The 24,439-nt window shown below is 43.0% G+C and overlaps 1 protein-coding gene across 11 annotated transcripts in view; it reads right to left on the bottom strand.

Annotated features, from left to right (window-relative positions):
• Positions 1–24,439, bottom strand: part of pcloa (piccolo presynaptic cytomatrix protein a) — a 603,113-nt gene that overhangs the window by 200,433 nt on the left and 378,241 nt on the right. For all 11 annotated transcript variants that reach the window (XR_011955333.1, XM_072563105.1, XM_072563109.1 and 8 more), the window contains one exon: positions 15,028–15,075. Coding sequence is in view for 10 of the 11 variants with exons in the window: in XM_072563105.1 (XP_072419206.1) it covers positions 15,028–15,075 (48 nt within the window). In the remaining variant the exon portion in view is untranslated. The remainder of the gene's footprint in view (positions 1–15,027; positions 15,076–24,439) is intronic.

Raw genomic sequence — 24,439 nt, 5'->3', positions numbered from 1 at the left:
GAATTTCCAACACCTCTTCTCTACATATCTCAAAGCCATCCATTCTACTTATTCGTGCCTCAGTATTCATATCGACAACAATGTCCTGTTCCTGAGTGAATACTGACGAAAAGTATTCATTCAGTGCCTCCCCAATCTCTTCAGCCTCCACGCAACTTCCCATTACTATCCTTGATTGGACCTATTCCTACCCTAGTCATTCTTTTATTCCTAACATACCTATAGAAAGCCTTAGGGTTTTCCGTAATCCTACCAACTAAGGACCTTTCATGTCCCCTCCTTGCTGCTCTTAGCTCTCTCTTCAGGTCCTTCCGGGCTACCTTATAGCTCTCAATCGCCCCTATTGAACCTTCACGCCTCATCTTTACAAAGGCCGCCCTCTTCCATTTAACAAGGGATTCCAATTCCTTATTAAACCACGGCTCCCTCACACGACCCTTTCCTCCCTGCCTGATAGGTACGTACTTATCAAGGACACTCAATAGTTGCTCCTTGAACAAGTTCCACATATCAATTACGCTCTTGCCTTGGAATCCACTTTTCCAATCCACACATCCTAAGTCATGCCTCACCGCATCATAATTTCCCTGCCCCCAGCTATAACTCTTGCCCTGTAGTACACACTTATCCCTCTCCATCACTAGAGTAAAAATCACCGAATTGTGGTCACTGTCCCCAAAGTGCTCACCTACCTCTAGATCTAATACCTGGCCTGGTTCGTTACCCAGAACCAAATCCAGTATGGCCTCACCTCTTGTTGGCTTATCTACATATTGTGTCAGGAAACTCTCCTGCACACATTGGACAAACACTGACCCATCTAACGAACTTGAGCTATAGCTTTCCCAATCAATATCAGGAAAGTTAAAGTCCCCCATAACATCCACCCTATTACTGTCACACTTCTCCTGAATCATCTTCGCAATCCTTTCTTCAACGATTCTAGGACTATTAGGAGGCCTGTAAAAGACTCCTAACAGGGTGACCTCACCTCTCCTATTCCTAACCTCAACCCAAACTACCTCAGATGGCAAATCTTCGTCCATCTTCCTTTCCACCGCTGTAATACTATCTTTTGCATCTTGTGGATGGTACACTCTGCTGCCACTGAGTGTTGGTGGCAAAAGGAGTAAATGTTTGTGAATGTGGTTCCAATCAAATTGGCTGTTTTCTCCTGGATGATGTCACATTTCTTCAATGTTGTTGGAACTGCAATCAACTGTAGGTGGGGAATATTCCATTACACTCCTGATTTTTGCCTTAAAGATGGTGGACAGCCTTTGGGGAGTCAGAAGGCAAGTTACTCTCCTACCCTCTGACCTGCTTTTGCAGCCTCTGATTTATATGCCCACTTCAGCAACAGGTCAATGTTGATCTTACGGGATACAATGATAGCAATGCCATCGAATGTCAAGACCACTGGTTGTGTCTTGTTGGAACTGGTCATTGGCAGGCATGAAGATGGCGGCATAGTGGCAATGCCATCAAACCAAACCCATTGCTAATATTCCAGGAACATGGATTTAAATGCCATCATGTTAGATGGAGAAATCTGAATTTATTGGAGAGAGTACAGAAACAATTCACAAGAATGGTTCCAGGCCTCAGAAACTTCAGTGATTGTTGTGGTTCTGTTCGCTGAGCTGGGAATTTGTGTTGCAAACGTTTCGTCCCCTGTCTAGATGACATCCTCAGTGCTTGGGAGCCTCCTGTGAAGCGCTTCTGTGCTGTTTCCTCCGGCGTTTATAGTGGCCTGTCTCTGCCGCTTCCGGTTGTCAGTTCCAGCTGTCCGCTGTAGTGGCCGGTATATTGGGTCCAGGTCGATGTGTTTGTTAATGGAGTCTGTGGATGAGTGCCATGCCTCCAGGAATTCCCTGGCTGTTCTCTGTTTGGCTTGCCCTATAATGGTAGTGTTGTCCCAGTCGAATTCATGTTGCTTGTCGTCTGTGTGTGTGGCTACTAAGGATAGCTGGTCGTGTCGTTTCGTGGCTAGTTGGTGTTCGTGTATACGGATCGCTAACTGTCTTCTTGTTTGTCCTATGTAGTGTTTTCTGCAGTCCTTGCATGGGATTTTGTACACTACATTAGTTTTGCTCATGTTGGGTATCAGGTCCTTTGTTCTGGTGAGTTGTTGTGTGAACAAAGGACCCGATACCCAACATGAGCAAAACTAATGTAGTATAAGACCATAAGACCATAAGACATAGGAGTGGAAGTAAGGCCATTCGGCCCATCGAGTCCACTCCGCCATTCAATCATGGCTGATGCGCATTTCAGCTCCACTTGCCAGCGTTCTCCCCGTAGCCCTTAATTCCTCTAGACAACAAAAACCTATCAATCTCGGCCTTGAAGACATTTAGCGTCCCGGCTTCCACTGCACTCCGTGGCAATGAATTCCACAGGCCCACCACTCTCTGGCTGAAGAAATGTCTCCGCATTTCCGTTCTGAAATGACCCCCTCTAATTCTAAGGCTGTGTCCACGGGTCCTAGTCTCCTCGCCTAACAGAAACAATTTTCTAGCATCCACCTTTTCAAAGCCATGTATTATTTTGTACGTCTCTATTAGATCTCCCCTTAATCTTCTAAACTCCAACGAATACAACCCCAGTATCCTCAGCCGTTCCTCATATGCTAGACCTGTCATTCCAGGGATCATCCGTGTGAATCTCCGCTGGACACGTTCCAGTGCCAGTATGTCCTTCCTGAGGTGTGGGGACCAAAACTGGACACAGTACTCCAAATGGGGCCTAACCAGAGCTTTATAAAGTCTTAGTAGTACATCTCTGCTTTTATATTCCAACCCTCTTGAGATAAGAGACAACATTGCATTCGCTTTCTTAATCACAGACTCAACCTGCATGTTTACCTTTAGAGAATCCTCGACTAGCACTCCCAGATCCCTTTGTGCTTTGGCTTTATTAAGTTTCTCACCATTTAGAAAGTAGTCCATTCCTATATTCTTTTTGCCAAAGTGCAAGACCTCGCACTTGCTCACGTTAAATTCCATCAGCCATTTCCTGGACCACTCTCCCAACCTGTCTAGATCCTTCTGTAGCCTCCCCACTTCCTCAGTACTACCTGCCTGTCTACCTAACTTTGTATCATCGGCAAACTTCGCTAGAATGCCCCCGGTTCCCTCATCCAAATCATTAATATATAATGCGAACAGCTGTGGCCCCAGCACCGAACCCTGCAGGACACCGCTCGTCACCGGCTGCCATTCTGAAAAAGAACCTTTTATCCCAACTCTCTGCCTTCTGTTAGATAGCCAATCCTCAATCCATCCCAGCAGCTCACCTCGAACACCATGGGCCCTCACCTTGCTCAGCAGTCTCCCGTGTGGCACCTTATCAAAGGCCTTTTGAAAGTCCAGATAGACCACATCCACTGGGTTCCCCTGGTCTAACCTACTTGTTACCTCTTCAAAAAATTCCAACAGGTTTGTCAGGCATGACCTCCCTTTACTAAATCCATGTTGACTTGTTCTAATCAGACTCTGCTCTTCCAAGAATTTAGAAACCTCATCCTTAATGATGGATTCTAGAATTTTACCAACAACCGAGGTTAAGCTGATTGGCCTATAATTTTCCATCTTTTGCCTTGATCCTTTCTTGAACAAGGGGGTTACTACAGCCATCTTCCAATCGTCCGGGACCTTTCCTGACTCCAGTGACTCTTGAAAGATCTCAACCAATGCCTCTGCTATTTCCTCAGCAACCTCTCTCAGAACTCTAGGGTGTATCCCATCGGGGCCAGGAGATTTATCAATTTTAAGACTTTTTAACTTTTCTAGCACTATCTCTTTCGTAATGGCAACCATACTCAACTCAGCCCCGTGACACCCTTTAATTTTTGGGATATTACTCCTGTCTTCCACTGTGAAAACTGACGCAAAGTACTTGTTAAGTTCTCCTGCTATTTCCTAAAATGTAGTGTACAAAATCCCATGCAAGGACTGCACAAAACACTACATAGGACAAACAGGAAGACAGTTAGCGATCCGTATACACGAACACCAACTAGCCACGAAACGACACGACCAGCTATCCTTAGTAGCCACACACACAGACGACAAGCAACATGAATTCGACTGGGACAACACTACCATTATAGGGCAAGCCAAACAGAGAACAGCCAGGGAATTCCTAGAGGCATGGCACTCATCCACAGATTCAACTTGATAAGCACATCGATCTGGACCCAATATACCGGCCACTACAGCGGACAACTGGAACTGACAACCGGAAGCGGCAGAGACAGGCCACTATAAATGCTGGAGGAAACAGCACAGAAGTGCTTCACAGGAGGCTCCCAAACACTGAGGATGTCACCTAGACAGGGGACGAAACGTTTGCAAGACAAATTCCCAGCTCGGCGAACAGAACCACAACAACAAGCACCCGAGCTACAAATCTTCTCCCAAACTTTAAACTTCAGTGATGATGACAAATTGAAAAAGTTGAGATTATTCTCCTTGGAGAGAAGAAGGCTGAAAGAAGTTTTATAAAAGTTTCTAAAATCATGAGGATTAAGTAGCTAAAAGCTGGATAAAGTAGATTAAGGCTGAATGAATTAGATTGGGAAATTTTTCTCCCTATCTTAAAGGGAACTGGAATGTGATCTGCAAAAGAACCAAGGATGAAGTGAGGAAAATCTTTTTCACAGAGCAAGTGGTTAGGATATGGAATGTTCTTCCTGGAAATGTGGTGGCGGCACAATTGAGACACTGAATAGGATATTGGATAATTATTTGGATAAAAATAACATGCAAAGTTATGAGAAAAGAGCAGGAGGTTGTCACTGTGTATCAGTGCTCATTTAATGAGCCAGTGCAGGCACAATGAGCTAAACTGCCTCCTTCTGAGCTATCACACTTCTGTGATTCTGTATGTTATGAATGTTATTTGTTTTCTCAGCCCAATCCTGGATATTTTCCAGGTCTTGCTGCATTTGGACATTGATTACTTCAATATCTGAGGATTTATGAATGGTGCTGAACATTTGTGAACACCCTCATTTCTTATGATGCAGAGAAGGTCATTGATTAAGCAGCTGGAGATGGTTGGACCAGGAACACAACACTGAGGAACTCCTGCAGAGATATCTTGGAACTGAGATGACTGAATTCCTACAACCACAACCATCTTCGTCTGGGCAATGCATGACTCTAAAAGAGGAGCACTGCCCCTCTAACCACCCCCCCCCCCCCCCCCAACCCCCAACCAATTCCTATTGACTCCAGTTTTGCTAGGAATGCTTGACACTACACATAGCTCCAATCTCATTACAGCCTTGGTCCAAACCTGGATAAATGAGCTGAATTCCAGTGTTAAGGTAACCGTTACTCTCCTTGACATGAATATGAACAAGTGTGACAATTCGAATGCTTGGAAATGTATCTTGCACAAAGCAAATGGTCATTGGAGGTCAGTAACCTCAGCTGCAGGATATCTCTACAGGACATCCTCAGAGTATTATCCATAGTCCAAAGATCTTCAGCTTCTTCAATGATCTTCCAATGATATGGAATTGCCAGTGTTGGACTAATGTGGGCAAAGTCAGAAGTCACACGAACACCAGGTTATACTCCAACAGGTTTATATGAAATCAAAAGCTTTTGGAGCACTGCCCCTTCATCAGGCAGACTTCACCTGACACAGTGATCTGAAAACTTATGATTTCAGATAAACCTATTGCACTATAACTTGGTGTTTAAGTGAATTCTGACTTTGTCCATTCTAAGATCCAGATTGGGGATTTTTGCTGATAACTGCATAATATTCAGCACTATTTGCATAATATTCAGCACCAGGTCATAGAGTCACAGAGATGCACAGCATGGAAACAGACCCTTGAGTCCAACTGGACCATGCTGACCAGATATGCAAAATTTATCTAGTCCCATTTGCCAGCAGTTTTCTCATATCCCTCTAATCCCTTCCTATTTATACATATCCAGATGCCTTTTAAATATTGTAATTGTACCAGCCTCCACCACTTCCTCTGGCAGTGCATTCCATACATGCACCACTCTCTGTATAAAAAAGTTTCCCCTTAAGTCCCTTTTAAATCTTTCCCCTCTCATCCTAAACCTATGTCCTCTAGTTCTAGACTGGCCCACCCCAGGGAAAAGACCTTGTCTATTTGCCGACTCCATGCCTCTTATGATTTTATAAACCTCAATTATGTCACCCCTCAGACTCAGATGATCCACAGAAAACAACCCCAGCCTATTCTATCCATGCCCAATTGTAACAACATAGAACATAGAACATAGAAGAATACAGCGCAGTACAGGCCCTTCGGCCCTCGATGTTGCGCCGATCAAAGCCCACCTAACCTACACTAACCCACTATCCTCCATATACCTATCCAATGCCCGCTTAAATACCCATAAAGAGGGAGAGTCCACTACTGCTACTGGCAGGGCATTCCATGAACTTACGACTCACTGAGTGAAGAACCTACCCCTAACATCAGTCCTATATCTAACCCCCCTTAATTTAAAGCTATGCCCCCTTGTAATAGCTGACTCCATACGTGGAAAAAGGTTCTCACTGTCAACCCTATCTAACCCCCTAATCATCTTGTACACCTCTATCAAATCACCCCTAAACCTTCTTTTCTCCAATGAAAACAACCCCAAGTGCCTCAGCCTTTCCTCATAGGATCTTCCTACCATACCAGGCAACATCCTGGTAAACTTCCTCTGCACCTGTTCCAGTGCCTCCACATCCTTCCTATAGTATGGCGACCAAAACTGCACACAATATTCCAGATGCGGCCGCACCAGAGTCTTATACAACTGCAGCATGACCTCAGGACTCCGGAATTCAATTCCTCTACCAATAAAAGCCAGTACGCCATATGCCTTCTTCACTGCACTATTTACCTGGGTGGCAACTTTCAGAGATCTGTGTACATGGACACCAAGATCCCTCTGCTCTTCCACACTACCAAGTAGTCTACCATTAGCCCAGTAATCCATCTTTTTATTACTCTTACCAAAGTGAATCACTTCACACTTAGCTACATTGAACTCCATTTGCCACCTTTCTGCCCAGCTCTGCAGCTTCTCTATATCCCGCTGTAACCTGCCACATCCTTCCTCACTGTCTACGACTCCGCCGACTTTCGTATCGTCCGCAAACTTGCTCACCCAACCTTCTAACCCTTCCTCCAGGTCATTCATAAAAATGACAAACAGCAATGGTCCCAAAACAGATCCTTGCGGAACACCGCTAGTGACGGCACTCCAAGATGAACCTTTGCCATCAACTACTACCCTCTGTCTTCTTCCAGAGAGCCAATTCCTAATCCAAACCTCCAACTCACCCTCAATGCCATATCTCTGTATTTTCTGCAGTAGCCTACCATGGGGGACCTTATCAAACGCCTTACTAAAATCCATATATACCACATCTACCGCTTTCCCCTCATCTACCTCCTTAGTCACCTTCTCAAAGAATTCAATAAGGTTTGTGAGGCACGACCTGCCCTTCACAAAACCATGCTGACTATCCTTGATCACATCATTCTTATCCAGATGTGCTTAAATCCTATCCCTTACAATTCTCTCTGAGACTTTGCCCACAACAGAAGTGAGACTCACTGGCCTATAGTTACGAGGATTATCCCTTGGATAATAACAAGTCCTTGGATAATAGTTTTGGGCTAAGATATGGCAAGCAACATTCATGCCAAACAGCAGCAGGCATTGACCATCTCCAATAAGAAAGAATCTAACCATTGCCCATTGAAATTTGAAGGCTTCACCATTACTGAATCCCCACTATCAATTTCCTTTATTTTACATTGACCACAATCTGAACTAGAAGAACTGTATAAATTCTGTGGCTATAAGAACAGGTCAGCAGCTGACATCCTGCAGTGAGTAAAGGAATCCTTTTGACTCCTCAAAGACAGTCTATCACATACAAGTCAAAAATCAAAATTGTGATTTAATATTTCCCACATGCTTGGATGGATGCAGCTCCAACAACACTCAAGAACATAGAACAGTACAGTGCAGTACTGGCCCTTCGGCCCTCGATGTTGCGCGGCCCTGTCATGCTAATTTGAAGCCCATCCCACCTACACTATTCCATGTACGCCCATATGTCTGTCCAATGATGCACTTAAACTTGGCGAATCTACTACTGTTGCAGGCAAAGCATTCCATACCCTTACTACTCTCTGAGTAAAGAAACTACCTCTGACATCTGTCTTATACCTATCTCCCCTCACTTTAAAGTTGTGTCCCCTCATGTTTGCCGTCCCCATACTCGGAAAAAGGCTCTTCCTGTCGACCCTATCTAACCCTCTGATTATCTTGTATGTCTCAATTAAGCCACCTCTCAACCTTCTTCTCTCTAACGAGAACAGCCTCAAGGCCCTCAGCCTTTCCTCGTAAGACATTCCTTCCATACCAGGCAACATCCTAGTAAATCTCCTCTGCACCCTTTCCAAAGCTTCCACATCCTTCTTATAATGTGGTGACCAGAACTGTACACAATACTCCAAGTGTGGCCGTACCAGAGCTTTGTACAGCTGCAGCATAACCTCATGGTTCCAGAGCTCAATCCCTCTATTAATAAAAGCCAAAACACTGAATGCCTTCTTAACAACCCTGTCAATCTGGGTGGCATCTTTGAGGGATCTGTGTACATGGACACCGAGATCTCTCTGCTCATCTGCACTCCCAAGATTCATACCATTAGCCCAGTACTTTGCATTATGATTACTCCGTCCAAAGTGTATCACTTCACACTTGTCCACATTAAACTCCATTTGCCACCTCTCAGCCCAGCTCTGCATTCTATCTATGTCTCTCTGCAACCTATTACATCCTTCGTCACTATCCACAACTCCACCAACCTTAGTGTCGTCTGCAAATTTACTAACCCACCCTCCTGCGCCCTCATCCAGGTCATTTATAAAAATGATGAACAGCGGTGGACCCAACACCGACCCTTGCGGTATGCCGCTAATAACTGGACACCAAGATGAACATGTTCCATCAACTACAACCCTCTGTTTTCTTTCAGCAAGCCAATTACTGATCCAAACTGCTATGTCTCCCACAATCCCATTCCTCTCCATTTTGTATAATAGCCCACTGTGGGGAACCTTATCGAACACCTTGCTGAAATCCATCAACTGGTTTACTCTTATCTACCTGGTTGATCACTTTGTCAAAAATCTCAATAAGATTTGTTAGGCATGACCTACCCTTCACAAAACCGTGCTGACTGTCCCTGATCAGATTATTATTTTCTAGATGGTTATAAATCCTGTCTGTTATAACCTTTTCCAACACTTTACCAACAACTGAAGTAAGGCTCACTGGTCTGTAATTACCAGGATTGTCTCTACTACCCTTTTTGAACAAGGGAACCACATTTGCTATCCTCCAGTCCTCAGGCACTATTCCTGTCGACAATGATGATTTGAAGATCAATGCCAAAGGCTCGGCAATCTCTTCCCTGGCTTCCCAGAGGATCCTAGGATAGATCCCATCCGGCCCAGGGGACTTGTCTATTTTCACACTCTGCAGTATTTCTAATACCTCTTCCTTGTGAACTTTAACCTCTTCTAGTCTAGATGCAAGTATCTCTGTATCTTCCTCGCCAACATTTTCATTTTCTATAGTGAACACTGTAGAAAAATATTTATTTAGTGCTTCCCCGATCTCCTCTGACTCCACACACAATTTCCCACTATTATCCTTGATTGGCCCTAATTTAACTCTCATCATTCTTTTATTCCTGACATACCTATGGAAAGCCTTAGGGTTTACCCTGATCCTATCCACCAACAACTTCTCATGTCTCCTCCTGGCTCTTCTGAGCTCTCTTTTTAGGTTTTTCCTGACTTCCTTGTAACACTCAAGTGCCCTAACTGAGTTTTCACATTTTGTCCTAACATAAGCCTTCTTCTTCTTGACTAGGGATTCCACTTCCTTAGTCAACCACGGCTCACGCGTTCTATACCATCCTCCCTGCCTGACAGGTACATACTTATCTAGGACACACAGGAGTTTTTCCTTGAATAAGCTCCACATTTTTAATGTCCTCATCCCCTGCAGTTTCCTTTCCCATTCTACGCTTCCTAAATCTTTCCGAATTGCATCGTAATTTCCCTTCCCCCAGCTGTAACTCTTGCTCGGTGAAGTACACCTATCCCTTTCCATCACTAAAGTAAACCTGACAGAATTGTGATCGCTGTCTCCAAAGTGCTCACCTATTTCCAAATCTAACACCTGACCAGGCTCGTTACCCAGTACTAAATCTAAGGTGGCTTCGCCCCTTGTACATACTGTCTACATACTGTGTCAGAAAGCCCTCCTGCACACACTGGACAAAAACTGACCCATCTATAGTACTCGTACTGTAGTGATCAAAGTCAATATTTGGATAGTTGAAGCCCCCCATGACAAGTACCCTGCCTCTCTCACTCCTATCGAGAATCATCTTTGCTATCCTTTCCTCTACATCTCTGGGACTATTCAGAGGCCTATAGAAAACTCCCAGCATGGTGACTTCTCCTTTCCTGTTTCTAACCTCAGCCCATGCTACCTCAGTTAATGAGTCCCCAAACATCCTTTCTACAACTGTAATATAGTCCCTGATCAACAATGCCACACCTCCCCCTCTTTTATCATCTTCTCCATTCTTACTGAAACATCTGAATCCTGGAATCTGCAGCAGCCATTCCTGTCCCTGCTCTATCCATGTCTCCGTAATGGCCACAACATCGAAATCCCAGGTACCACCCACGCTGTCAGTTCACCCACTTTATTTTGGATGCTCCTCACGTTGAAGTACACACACTTCAAACCAGGTTCTCGCTTGCCAGTTTCAGATACTTGATTTTGGAACTCCCTACTCTCATTCTCTTCTGTACCTGTCCTACAATTTTGGTTCCCATCTCCCTGCTGTATTAACTTAAATTCACCTTAATAGCTGTATCGAATTTCCCGCCCAGGATATTGGTACCCCTCTGGTTTAGATGAAGACCATCCTGCTTGTAGAGGTCCCACATACCCCAGAAAGAGCTCCAATTATCCAAAAACCTGAAACCCTCCCACCTGCACCATCCGTGCAGCCACGTGTTCGACTCCTTTCTCTCCCTAGTCCTCACCTCACTAGTACATGGCATGGGCAGCAAACCAGAGAAAACAACTCTGTTTGTCCTAGCTCTAAACTTCCATCCTAGGTCCCTGGATTTCTGCCTCAAGTCCCCATCTCTCTTCTGACCTATGTCGTTGGTGCCAATGTGGGCCACAACTTGGGGCTGCTCTCCCTCCCCCCGAAGGATCCCAAAAACACGATCAGAGACATCACAGACCCTGGCACCAGGAAGCAACACACCAACCGTGAGTCTCTCTCGCCCCCCTAACTATCGAGTCCCCAATGACTACTGCTCTGCTCCTCTTCCACCTTCCCTTCTGAGCAGCAGGTGCCCCACTGCTTTCCCCAGTAAGTCATACCCCCCAACGGTATCCAAAATGGTATACCTATAAGAAGCTTGACACCATCCAGGATATAGCAGCCCCTTGATTGGCACCACATCGGTAAATATTCACTCCCTCTATCACCATCGCTCAGAAACAGATGCACTATAGAAATTGACCAAGACTGTTTAGACAGCATCTTCCAAACCCACTACCACACCCATCTACATGAAAAATGCATTTGATACATGGCAAGAACTAAACGGCATCACTGAGCAAATTGTTGTTGAACAGGTGCTGCTTGAAAACACTGTTAAAGACTCCTTCCATAACTTTATTGAGAGTAGACTGATGAGGTGGTAATTGGCCTGTTGGATTTGTCCTGCTTTTGTGGACAGGACCTACCTGGGCAATTTTCCATATTAGGAGAAAGTGTAGACTGCTGATGCTGGAGAAAGTGACTCTAAAAGGGTGGTGCTGGAAAAGCACAGCTGGTTAGACAGCATTCAAGGAGCAGGAGAGTTGATGTTTTGGGCATAAGCCTTTTATCAGGACTCTCCTGCTCCTCGGGTGCTGCCTAACCAGCTGTGCTTTTCCACTGCCACCCTTTTAGACTCAATTTTCCATATAATTGAGTAAATGCCAGCATTGTAGTTGTACCAGAACAGCTTGGCTCGGGGATCTCACGTCTTCAATACTATTACTGGAATGTTGTTTCGGTCTATGACTTTGCAGTATCCACTGTCAGGAGCTGTTTCTTGATATCATGTGAAGTGGTTCAAATTGACTGAAGACCTGGTGGTTGCGATGCTGGGGACCATTGGAGGTGGATCATCCACTCAACACTTCTGACTGAAGATTGCAAATGTTTCAGCCTTGTCTTTTGTACTCACACACTGAGCTCCCACATCATTTGAGGATATATGTGGAGCCTTATTCTTCTGTACATCATTTTAGTTTCCATCAACATTAATGATAAAATTTAGATCTGATTCATTCCTTATGGGACTACTTCGCTTTGTTGAATACATGCTGCTTCCTCGGTTTGGTATGCCAATGGTCCTGTGTTATACTTTCACCAAGTTGGCACCTCATTTTAGGTATGTTTGGTGCTGTTCTTGGCATGCTCTCTGGCACTCTTCATTGATTATAAACCCTCTTACTCCTAATCTTGACCCATGCCGACCTGATATCCCAACCCAATCAAGTCCATTTGTCAGCACTTGGCCCATATCCCTCCAAACCCTTCCTATTCATATACCCATCCAGATGCCTTTTAACTGTTGCAATTGTACCAGCCTCCACCACTTCCTCTGGCAGCTCATTCCGTATGCATACCACCCTCTGTGTGAAAAGGTTGCCCCTTAGGTTTTTTTATATCTTTCCCATTTCACCATAAACCTATGCCCTCTTGTTCTGGACTCCCCAACAACAGGGAAAAGATTTTGGCTATTTATTTTATCCATGCCCCTCATGATTTTATAAACCTCTATAAGGTCACCCCTCAGCCTCCAACGCTCCAGGGAAAACATTCCTAGCCTATTCAAATCCTCCAACCCTGGCAAAATCCTTGTAAGTCTTTTCTGATCCCTTTCAAGTTTCACAACATCTTTCCAATAGGAAGGAGACCAGAATCGCACGTAATATTCCAACAGTGACCTAACTAATGTCCTGTACAGCCTCAACATGACCTCACAAATCCTGTGGTCAATACTCTGACCAATAAAGGAAAGCATACCACGTACCCAATGCCTTCTTTACTATCCTATCTACCTGTGACTCCACTTTCAAGGAGTTATGAATCTGCACTCCAAGGTCTCTTTTTTCAGCAATACTCCCTAGGACCTTACCATTAAGTGTATAAATCCTGCTAAGATTTGCTGTCCCAAAATGTAGCACCTCACATTTATCTAAATTAAACTCCATTTGCCACTTCTCAGATCCTTCTCAAGTCCATTGGCCCACCTGAACAAGATCCTGTTGTAATCTGAGATAACTCTCTTTGTTATCCACTACACCTCCAATTTTGGTGTCATCTGCAAACTTACTAACTGTACCTCTTATGCTCACATCCAAAGTAGTGGACCCAGCACCAATCCTTGTGGCACACCACTGGTCACAGGCCTCCAGTCTGAAAAACAACCGTCCAACACCACCCTCCCTCTAGGATAAATCCCAGGATCTGATCAGGTGTACCCTAGAACTCGGTGGGAAGCTAGGGAAGTGATTGATGGGCCTCTTACTGAGATATGTATATCATCGGTAGTCACAGGTGAGGTGAGACTGGAGGTTGGCTAACGTGAATGCCACTGTTTAAGAAAGGAGGTAAGGACAAATCAGGGAACTATAGACCAGTGAGGCTGATGTCAGTGGTGGGCAAGTTGTTGGAGGGAATCCTGAGGGACAGGATGAACATGTATTTGGAAAGGCAAGGACTGATTAGGGATAGTCAACATGGCTTTATGCATGGGAAATCATGTCTCACAAACTTGATTGAGTTTTTTGAAGAAGTAACAAAGAGGATTGATGAGGGCAGAGTGGTGGACATGATCTACATGGACTTCAGTAAGGCATTCGACAAGGTTCCCTATGGGAGACTGGTTAGCAAGGTTAGATCTCATGGAATACAGGGAGAACTAGCCATTTGGATACAGAACTACCGACTCCAATCTAAAAAGTGAGACAACAGAGTCCCACATAAACTCATGTTTGTACTTGCAGGGTTACATTGTGCTTTGCTCAGGGGCTGCGTGCATTCATGTGGGGCTCTGGGCTCTGGAACTGCATGAGTTTATGTGGGACTCCGTTGTCTCACTTTTTAGATTGGAGTCAGTCTAGGCATCGTGGCATGGACAGAGAACATAGGGAGCCAACACCTTCAACATATTGTCTAGCTATCACCATTGTTAACAGCTAACCTGAGAATGCGACTTTTAAAAAAAAAGGTTTTGTGATTTGCACATGAAAGAAGTGTAAATGTGAAACTATCACTGTATTCTAACAGATGAAAGGCTTAACAGACAATCAATTTTTCAATGTATAATTTCAGTTACATCACACTGTAAAGTTTTCCTATAAATTCTGTGAGTTAGGATTGAGCTCTCCACTACCACCTGATGAAGGAGCGTCGCTCCGAAAGCTAGTGCTTCCACTTAAACCTGTTGGACTATAACCTGGTGTTGTGTGATTTTTAACTTTGTCCACCCCAGTCCAACACCGGCATCTCCAAATCATTCCTTTTTTCAGCAATGATGCCTGTGCCGTAAGTCAACCCTCCTCTTTCCCACGTTGTTCTCTTTATTTATGAATCTTTCACATTGTGCTGCAACCCAATATAACATATGAATTTATTTACTGTTCTTTAATTGTCAGACTTTCAACTTAATAGAAGATATAAAGATGGAATTATAATCTTATTTTTCTTCAGGTTGTCAACAAATTGTGAAGTAAATATCTTTACAATGTGAAGGGAGTAAGGCTTTACAGAATGGCTACTGAATGCTTAATTCAAAGATATTAGACAGAAAAATAAAATATAAACTGCAATATAGTACAAAAAAATTAGTTTTACCTGAATTTCGCCAGTAATTGGATGTGATTTACTTGCTGTTTCAGGAGGCTGTAAAAGAATGAAAATAATTTTAAATAGCTCTTTCATATTATCATTAGACATTTTGAATAATTGTTATTTTTAACTTTGCCACTGAAGGTTGGGGGAGTTAACTGTTTGTTAATTTGTTTATAAACAATATATTTCAAAACTAATGGACAGATTTCAAGGAAACATCGGAGAGATATAGGGTATGATTGAAGGAAGAACTAATAGTTTTTGGTGAACATGCAGGCCCAGATCAAAACCCTGGAAGTTTTTAAAGGGTCCATTAAGATTGGAAGATAAAGAGAAATTTTTTTTGGAATGTTGTGGATTGTTCAATTCAAAATGTTATGGACTGTCTCAGCTGCAGTTGCAGAATTTTTCACAGCGGTCAAAATGTTAGTGGAGTTTTCAAAGCTGGTTGATGGATAAAGATTGGCCTCAAAGTTCCTTTTGGATGGAAGGTCTTATTTTAAAAAATCAGCTTTGTAGTCACAGATCATCAATGAAAAAGATATAAAACACAAGGAAGAGCTGCCTAATTTTAATATCGCTGTATTAACACAAGATGGCACAAGTATTCTACCAAGTGCCTTCTTCACCTGTTGTTCATTATGTTTGTTTCTTACTTTTGTTCTTTCTGTGATCAGTTGCCCACTGCTAACCTTCTGTCATCCTTCTCATTTATCCCATTTTAATTAGTTGTTCTGAAATTAAACAGGTTTGCTGGGCAAGACCAATGGTAATTATAAAAGCTAAACATAGCACGAACAATGGACTGTAATTTCAGGGATAGCTTATATCTTTCTTTCTCCTATTCTCTCTCATTCTATTTGTTTCAGTCTGCCTGTCCATTTACTCTTTTCTGTATCTTTTAATTGCATTTTACAATCCAGAAAAACTGATGATTCCTGAATGTTATTTCGACATAAATGTAATGCTTTGCCAAAATATAAGATCAACACAGAGTGAAATAAACGGAGATGAGAGCTGATAAATATTTGTCCAGTTTCTGAAATGCTGTCATTATGAAAATTATCCAGGTTAATACCGACAGACTCCATTTGACCTTAAATCATTAGAAATCCAGTTTTTGAAAGCACATTGCATGAAACTACCTGTATTTGCATTCTAATACGTGACTGTCAATTCAGTGTAATTATGCAAAGATTTTTGCTTTTGACTCATTATCAGCTGGAACCAATGTCATAATTGAAAAACTTGAATTCATTACAGACATTTACAAACTAAAAATTCAATTTCATGAGCTGGATTCAAACTAAACTTAGAAGCTACAAACCTCAGCGCAATAGTGTCTGGTTTGTTGCAGCTAAAATATGAAGTTTGTTCCAAAATGACATCCATGCCTTGTGCGGATTCCTCCCAAGAAAGCCATGCCATTTTGGGTTAGGCATTATCATGTGTATTGTGAACATCTATTGGATACATGCATATCGATTCTTACTTAATATGCAAAATCTACTTGGTGGCAATACTGTCATTTTAAAGCTCAGGATTACTTCTGTGCCATGTGCCAGTGAGGCCACAAACGGGAAGATAGTAAAGCTAAATCTGTGGCTGAAGAGCTGGTGAGGGAGGGAAGGCTACAGGTATGTGGATTATTAGGATCGCTTTGAGGGCAGGAGGGCTCTGTACAAGAAGTTGTACTGAAACTGGAGGGGGCACCAACTTCTAGGGAGGTTTGCTAGTGTCATTTGGGAGTGTGAAAATAGACAAGTCTCCTGGGCCAGATAGGATCTATCCTAGGATCCTCTGGGAAGCAAGGGAAGAGATTGCCGAGCCTTTGGCATTGATCTTCAAATCATCATTGTCTACAGGAATAGTGCCTGAGGACTGGAGGATAGCAAATGTGGTTCCCTTGTTCAAAAAGGGTAGTAGAGACAACCCTGGTAATTACAGACCAGTGAATCTCACTTCAGTTGTTGGTAAAGTATTGGAAAAGGTTATAAGAGATAGGATTTATAACAGTCTAGAAAATAATAATCTGATCATGGACAGTCAGCACGGTTTTGTGAAGGGTAGGTCATGCCTAATGAATCTTATTGACTTTTTTGACAAAGTGACCAAACAGGTAGATGAGAGTAAACTGGTTGATGTGGTGTATATGGATTCCAGCAAGGCGTTCGATAAGGTTCCCCACAGTAGGCTATTATACAAAATGCGGAGGAATGGGATTGTGGGAGACATAGCAGTTTGGATCAGTAATTGGCTTGCTGAAAGAAAACAGAGGGTTGTGGTTGATGGAACATGTTCATCTTGGTGTCCAGTTACTAGCGGCGTACCGCAAGGGTCGGTGTTAGGTCCACTGCTGTTCGTCATTTTTATAAATGACCTTGATGAGGGCTTAGAAGGGTGGGTTAGTAAATTTGCGGACGATACTAAGGTTGGTGGCGTTGTGGATAGTGACGAAGGATGTAGTAGGTTGCAGAGAGACATAGATAGGATGCAGAGCTGGGCTGAGAGGTGGCAAATGGAGTTTAATGTGGACAAGTGTGAGGTGATACACTTTGGACGGTGTAATCGGAATACAAAGTACTGGGCTAATGCTAGGATTCTTGGGAGTGCAAATGAGCAGAGAGATCTCAGTGTCCATGTACACAGATCCCTGAAAGTTGCCACCCAGATTGACAGGGTTGTTAAGAAGGCATTCAGTGTTTTGGCCTTTATTAATAGAGGGATTGAGTTCCGGAACCATGAGGTTATGCTGCAGCTGTACAAAGCTCTGGTACGGCCACACTTGGAGTATTGTGTACAGTTCTGGTCACTGCATTATAAGAAGGATGTGGAAGCTTTGGAAAGGGTGCAGAGGAGATTTACTAGGATGTTGCCTGGTATGGAAGGAATGTCTTACGAGGAAAGGCTGAGGGCCTTGAGGCTGTTCTCATTAGAGAGAAGAAGGTTGAGAGGTGACTTAATAGAGACATACAAGATAATCAGAGGGTTAGATACAGTGGACAGGGAGTGTCTTTTTCCAAGTATGGGGACGGTAAACACGAGGGGACACAACTTTAAAGTGAGGGGAGATAGGTATGAGACAGATGTCAGAGGTAGTTTCTTTACTCAGAGAGTAGTAAGCGTATGGAATGCTTTGCCTGCAATGGTAGTAGATTCGCCAAGTTGAAGTGCATTTAAGTCGTCATTGGATACGCATATGGACATTCATGGAATAGTGTAGGTGGGATGGGCTTCAGATTAGTATGACAGGGCGGCGCAACATTGAGGGCCGAAGGGCCTGTACTGCGCTGTAATATTCTGTGTTCTATGATTTAAACAAGTGTGACAGTGGGTACAGCAATTAGAGCAGTAAATCAGCAAGTAAAATGACTAAGGAAGAGTCAGAAACTAAGACCAGTAAGGCTAAGAGGAAGAACAGACAGGAAGAGATTACTGAACAAGGCTGGACTGGCGGTCTGATGTGCAGTTGCTTTAATGCAAGGAGTACAATAGGTAAGATAGATGAACCTAGAGCTTGGATTAATACATAGGACCATGACGTTGTAGCTATTATGGAGACTTGGTTGAGAGAGGAAAAAGATTGGCAACTTGACATTGTTGGATTCAGAGATTTCAGAAGAGATATGGAGGGATGTAAAAGAGGTGGGGCAGTTGCATTACTAATCAAGGAGAATATCACAGCATTAGTGAGGGAGGACACCTTGGATGGCTCATCTAGCAAGGCCATATGAGAATGGCTCAGGAATAGGAAGGGTGCAAACGCTTTGATGGGATTTTACTATAGCCTCTCAAGAACTAGCAGGAGATAGAGGAACAGATTTGTATTCAGATTATGGAAAAATATAAATGCAACAGTGTTGTTGTGGAGGTCAGTTTTAATTTCCCCTCCACTGGCTGGGTCTCACTTAGTGCGAGGGGCTTAGGTGGAGGGGAAGTTTGTTAAGTGTGTCCAGGACATTTTTTGAAACAAGGTATAAATATTCGAACTATTTAATCCAACTACAGGGGCCATAATTAACTTGAATTTGGAGAATGAGCCCATCCAGATGATTGAAGTTTCAGTGGTGGTGCATTTCAGGAACAGTGACCATTATTCTGTAAGTTTTAGGTTACTTATGGATAAGGAAAAGAGTAGTCCTTGGGTGAAAATATTAAACTGCAGGCAGCCTAACTACCATGATATTAGGCAGGAACTGGGGAATGTGGATTGGGGGTAGCTGTTTGAGGATAAAGCCACATCAGGCATGTAGGAATCGTTTAAAGGCCAGTTGATAGAGTTCAGAACCAGAATGTTCCTGTGAAAATGAAGGAACATGATGGCAAGATTCAGGAGCCTTGGATGACAAGCGAAAAGAAAAAGGAGGCTTACGCCAGGTTTAGGAAACTGAAAACAAAGTCCTTAAAGAATACAAGATCAGCAGTAAAGAACTCAAACAAGGAACCAGGAGGGCTAAAAGAAACAGTGAAAGGTCTTTGGCAAATAGGATAAGGAAACTCCCAAGGTGTTTTAGACATATACAAGGAGCAAGAGGGTGGCTCAGGAAAGGGTAGGCCCAATCAAGGACAATAAAAGGGAATTTATGCATGAAGCCAGAGCAAGGGGGTAAAGTCCTAACATCAGTATTCACAAAGGAGACAGACATGATGGATGGTCAGTCTTGGGAGGGGTGTGTTGATATTCCAGGGGATAAAAAAGGTGCTGGGTATTTTGAAAAGTATTAAGGTAGACAAATCCCCAGGACCTGATGGAATCTATGCCAGAATTCTATGGGAAATAGATGAGGAAATTGCTGGGGCCTAGTACAAAATCTTTGTATCCTCTGTAGAGGCCACAGAGGTCTGGAGAATAACCAACATCGTTCCATTGTTTAAGAGGGGCAACAGGAATAATTCAGTAATGTACTGGCCATTGAACAATGTTATTGGAGAAGAGGATAGCATTTATCCACATTTAGAAAAATTTACTTATTTGCAATAGGTAGCATGGCTTTGTGTGGGGAAGGTCGTGTCTCACAAACTAGATTTGAGTTTTTGAGGAAGTGAAGAAGTTGATTGATGAGGGAAGGCCAGTAGATGTTATCTAAATGGGCTTTAGCAAGGCCTTTGACAAGGACCCTCATGGTAAGCTGATACAAAAGTGAAGTCACATGGCATTTGCGGATGAGCTGGTAAGATGTATACAGAACTGGCTTAGTCAGAGAAGAGGACTATAGGGGTAGAAGGATGCTTTTCAGTTGAAGATCTGTGACCAGTGGTGTTCTGCAGGGATCAGTGCTGGTACCCCTGTTGTTTGTCATATATTCAAATGATTTGGAGGACAATGTAGGTGACCTGATTATTAATTTGAGGATGATGCAAAGATTGTGGGAGTTGTAGTGAGGAGGATTACCAGGATCTACAGCAGGACATGGGCAAACTAGAGACTTGGGCAGAGAAATGGCAGATAGAGTTTAGGGTGAGAGGGGAAAGATATAAAAGAGACCTAAGGGGCAACTTTTTCACACAGAGGGTGGTACGTGTATAGAATGAGCTGCCAGAGGATGTGGTGGAGGCTGGTACAATTGCAACATTTAAAAGGCATCTGGATGTGTATATAAATAGGAAGGGTTTGGAGGGATATGGGCTGGGTGCTGGCAGGTGGAACTAGATTGGGTTGGGATATCTGGTCAGTATGGACGAGTTGGATCAAAGGGTCTGTTTCCATGTTGTATATTTCTATGACTCTATGACTCAATCCAGACAGAGGGATCTAAGTCTACAATTCCCTGAAAATGGCAACACAAGTGATTAAGGTGGTCAAGAAGGCATGTGAGATGCTTCCCTTCATTGGTCAGAATGTATAGTATAAAAATCAGCAAATCATGTTACTGCTGTATAGAAATTTAGATAGGCCAAATTTTGAATATTTTTTACAGTTCAGATCACCACACTACCAGAAGGATCTGGAGGCTTATGAAAGGGTACAGAAATGATTTACCAGGATGTTGCCTGGTTTGGAGGGTGTCAGCTGTGATTGAGATGACACAAACCTGGATTGTTTTCATGTGAACATTGAAGGATGAGGGGTGGCCTGATAGAAATATATAAAATTATGAGAAGCTTGGACAGAATGGATAGTTTGAGTCATTTTCCCAAGGTTGAAATGTCAATTATTAGGTGATAGAGGTTTAATGTAAAAGAGGCTAAGTTTAAAGGAGATCTGAGAGGCAAAAGTTTTACACAGAGGGTGGTAAGTGCCTGGAAGGTGCTGCCAGAGGAGATGGTGCAGGGGGATACAATAGCAACTTTTAAGAGGCATCTTGACAGATACATGAATAGGCAGGGAATAGAAAGATATGGACGGCATGGAGGCAAAAGGCTTTTAGTTTAGAAAGCCATCATGTGTTAACGCAGGGCCTCTGGGCCAAAGGGCCTGTTTCTGTGCTGTCCAGTCAACTCAATCACTCCTGATAAGACAAATGTTCCATCCCAGGGATCAGACTGGTAAACATTCGATCAACGGCAATCTCGCTCAACCTGTTCCTTGAGTAAAGAGATTAAATCTGCAAACAATACTCCAGGTGTGGTCTCATCAAGGCCCTCTATAGATGCAGTAAGACATCCTTGCTCCTTTATTCAAACACTCTTGCAATGAACGGCAACATATCATTTACTTTCCTCATTGCTTGCTTCATCTGCATGCTTGCTTTCTGTGACTTCATATTTATCATTGTTATTTATCATTGTTATACTTCAGACACCATATATTGGCCGATTCACTCGATTTGTCAAAATTGTCCTGAAGCCTCTATGTTCTCTTCATCACCTATATTCCCATTTAATTTTGTATCATCAGCAAACTTGGAAATATTACATTTGTTTCCATCATCCAAGTCATTGATATATAGTGAGAACTGCTGGGGCCCAAACACTGACCCCACTTGTCAATGTCTTCTACTCTGAAAAAAAGTCCTCTTATTGCTACTGTTTTCTGTCTGCTAACCAACTGTCAATTCATATTAGTCTATTACCACCAATTCCATGTGATTTAATCTTGCACAGTACCCTCATATAAGGATGTTTATCAAAAACTTCCTGAAAATCCAAATACAACACATCCACTGATTCTCCCTTATCTATTCTACCAGCACAACTTCAAAAAACTTTGTCAAACACCAATTCCTTTTCATAAATCCAAGGTGACTTTGTGTTTACATTTTAAGTGCTCTGTTATCATGTTCTTCACAATATTTTCCCTTCTGCTGATGTTAGTTAAGTAAGAGTTAAGTAGGTATTTACTGTGAGAATTAAATCAGGATTTCTATCTTCACACACAGTTAGCAGAATTGTCCAGGCCAACCTTGCATAGAATAAGTGCTGGCATCAGCAGAACTTTCCAGAGAAGCCTTGGGAATCAGAAGACAGAGGATTCCTTTTGCGCATTTCTAGGTATAATTCATGGACAGGTACATAATCCAGATGGAAAACACAGATACTGATAAGGAATTGTGGAAGCAGTACCAGGCACAGTCAGGCTAGGATAAGGTTAAGCAGCCCAAAGTCAAGAAAATATGTACCTAGGACTGAAGACATCTATGCACGTAAAAGGTTACAATTTGTGGATGTGACTAAGTGTGTCCATGTTGATGGATTTCTTGATTTCAGCAGATGATTGAATGCAGACTAATCAGTCTGTAATTTCCATTTTTCTCTCCCCCTCTTTTAAATTTTTCTACACTCCAATATGCCGGGACTATTCCCGAATCTAGAGCATTTTGGAAAATGGCAATCAATGTCTTCATTATTTCCACGGCCATCTCCTTTAATATGTCCCATTTCAGTCCCATTAATTTCTCTAGCACTACTTTATGAACACTAATTTATTTCAGTTTTACCTTTGCAAAAGATCTTTGGGAAGATCTCTGTGTTTTCTCTGAAAACAAAGTTGTTCAATTTCTCTGCTGTTTCCTTTCTCTCCACTAACAATTTCTCACAGTTCAGGCTGTAATTCTCCAATTTTAGAGTGAGAAATTTCATGAAAATGGTTTATGAGTGACAAAATTCAGTTGCAAAGGTAGATTGGAGAAGCAGGGGCTGATCTTCGTGGAGAAGAGAAGACAGACAAGAGATTTAGAACATAGAACAATACAGCGTCAAAATGCACTTCAGCCCTCGATGTTGTGCCGACCTGTGAACTAATCTAAGACCATCCCCTACACATCATCATCCACGTGCTTATTCAAGGATTGTTTAAATCTCCATAATGTGGCTGAGTTAACTGCATTGGCAGGTAGGTCATTCCACGCCCTTACCACTCTCTGAGTAAAGAATCAGCCTCTGACATCTGTCTTAAATCGATCACCCTTCAATTTGTAGTTATGTCCCCTCGTACAATCTGATGTCATCATCTTAGGATAAAGACTTTCATTGTCTACCCTATCTCATCCTCTGATCATCTTGTATGTCAAATCCCCTCTTAGCCTTCTTCTTTCCAATGAGAACAGACCCAAGTCTCTCAGCCTTTCCTCATAAGACTTTCCCTCCAGACCAGGCAACATCCTGATAAATCTCCTCTGCACCTTTTCTAATACTTCCACATCCTTCCTGTAATGGGTGACCAGAACTGTACACAATATTCCAGTTGCAGCGCACTAGCGTTTTGTATAGTTGCAACATGACAACATGGCTCTGGAATTCAATCCCCCTACCAGGTCAAACTATTCAAAATTATGCGGTCCATCATATTGGACCTTACAGTGTCCTTGGATAAGGCAAAGGGTGGAGGGGTTTACTTTTTAATCAACAACTTATGGTGCATGTACGTTACAACCCTGCTTAAAAACGTGTTGCTGGAAAAGCGCAACAGGTCAGGCAGCATCAAAGGAGCAGGAGAATCGACGTTTCGGGCATAAGCCCTTCTTCAGGAATCCCTGGGCAGCCATTGCTCCCCAAACCTTGAATTCCTCACCATCAAATGCCGCCCCTTCTATCTACCACGGGAATCTACCACTGGTATATTAACTGCTGTGTACATACCACCACAATTAAAGATTGAGGAAGCTCTGGATATGCTGTACTCCACCACCAACACGCTGGAGATTGAACACCCTGAGGCACTTGTTTATTGTAAGTGGCGACTTCAATCAGGCCAATCTAAGGATTGCCCAAGTACCACCAGAACATTACCTGCCCCACCAGGGGCCTGAACATTTTAGACCACTGCTAAACCACTGTGCAAAGTGCCTACCACTCTATCCCCTGCCCTTATTTCAGGAACTCCAACCACAAAGCCATGTTTCTTCTCCCGGCTTACAGGCAAAAGCTCAAGCAGGAGACCCCCTCGCAGATACAGGTCCAGTGCTGGTTGGAGGAGGCAGAGGATCAACTCCAGTGCTGTCTGGAATCAGCTTTTTGGCCATGTTCAAACAGGCCA

Source organism: Chiloscyllium punctatum, chromosome 44 (assembly GCF_047496795.1).
Source record: "Chiloscyllium punctatum isolate Juve2018m chromosome 44, sChiPun1.3, whole genome shotgun sequence".
NCBI lineage: Eukaryota > Metazoa > Chordata > Chondrichthyes > Orectolobiformes > Hemiscylliidae > Chiloscyllium > Chiloscyllium punctatum.
The sequence above is the reverse complement of the archived record's forward strand: the minus strand, read 5'-3'. Positions and strand labels throughout refer to the sequence as shown.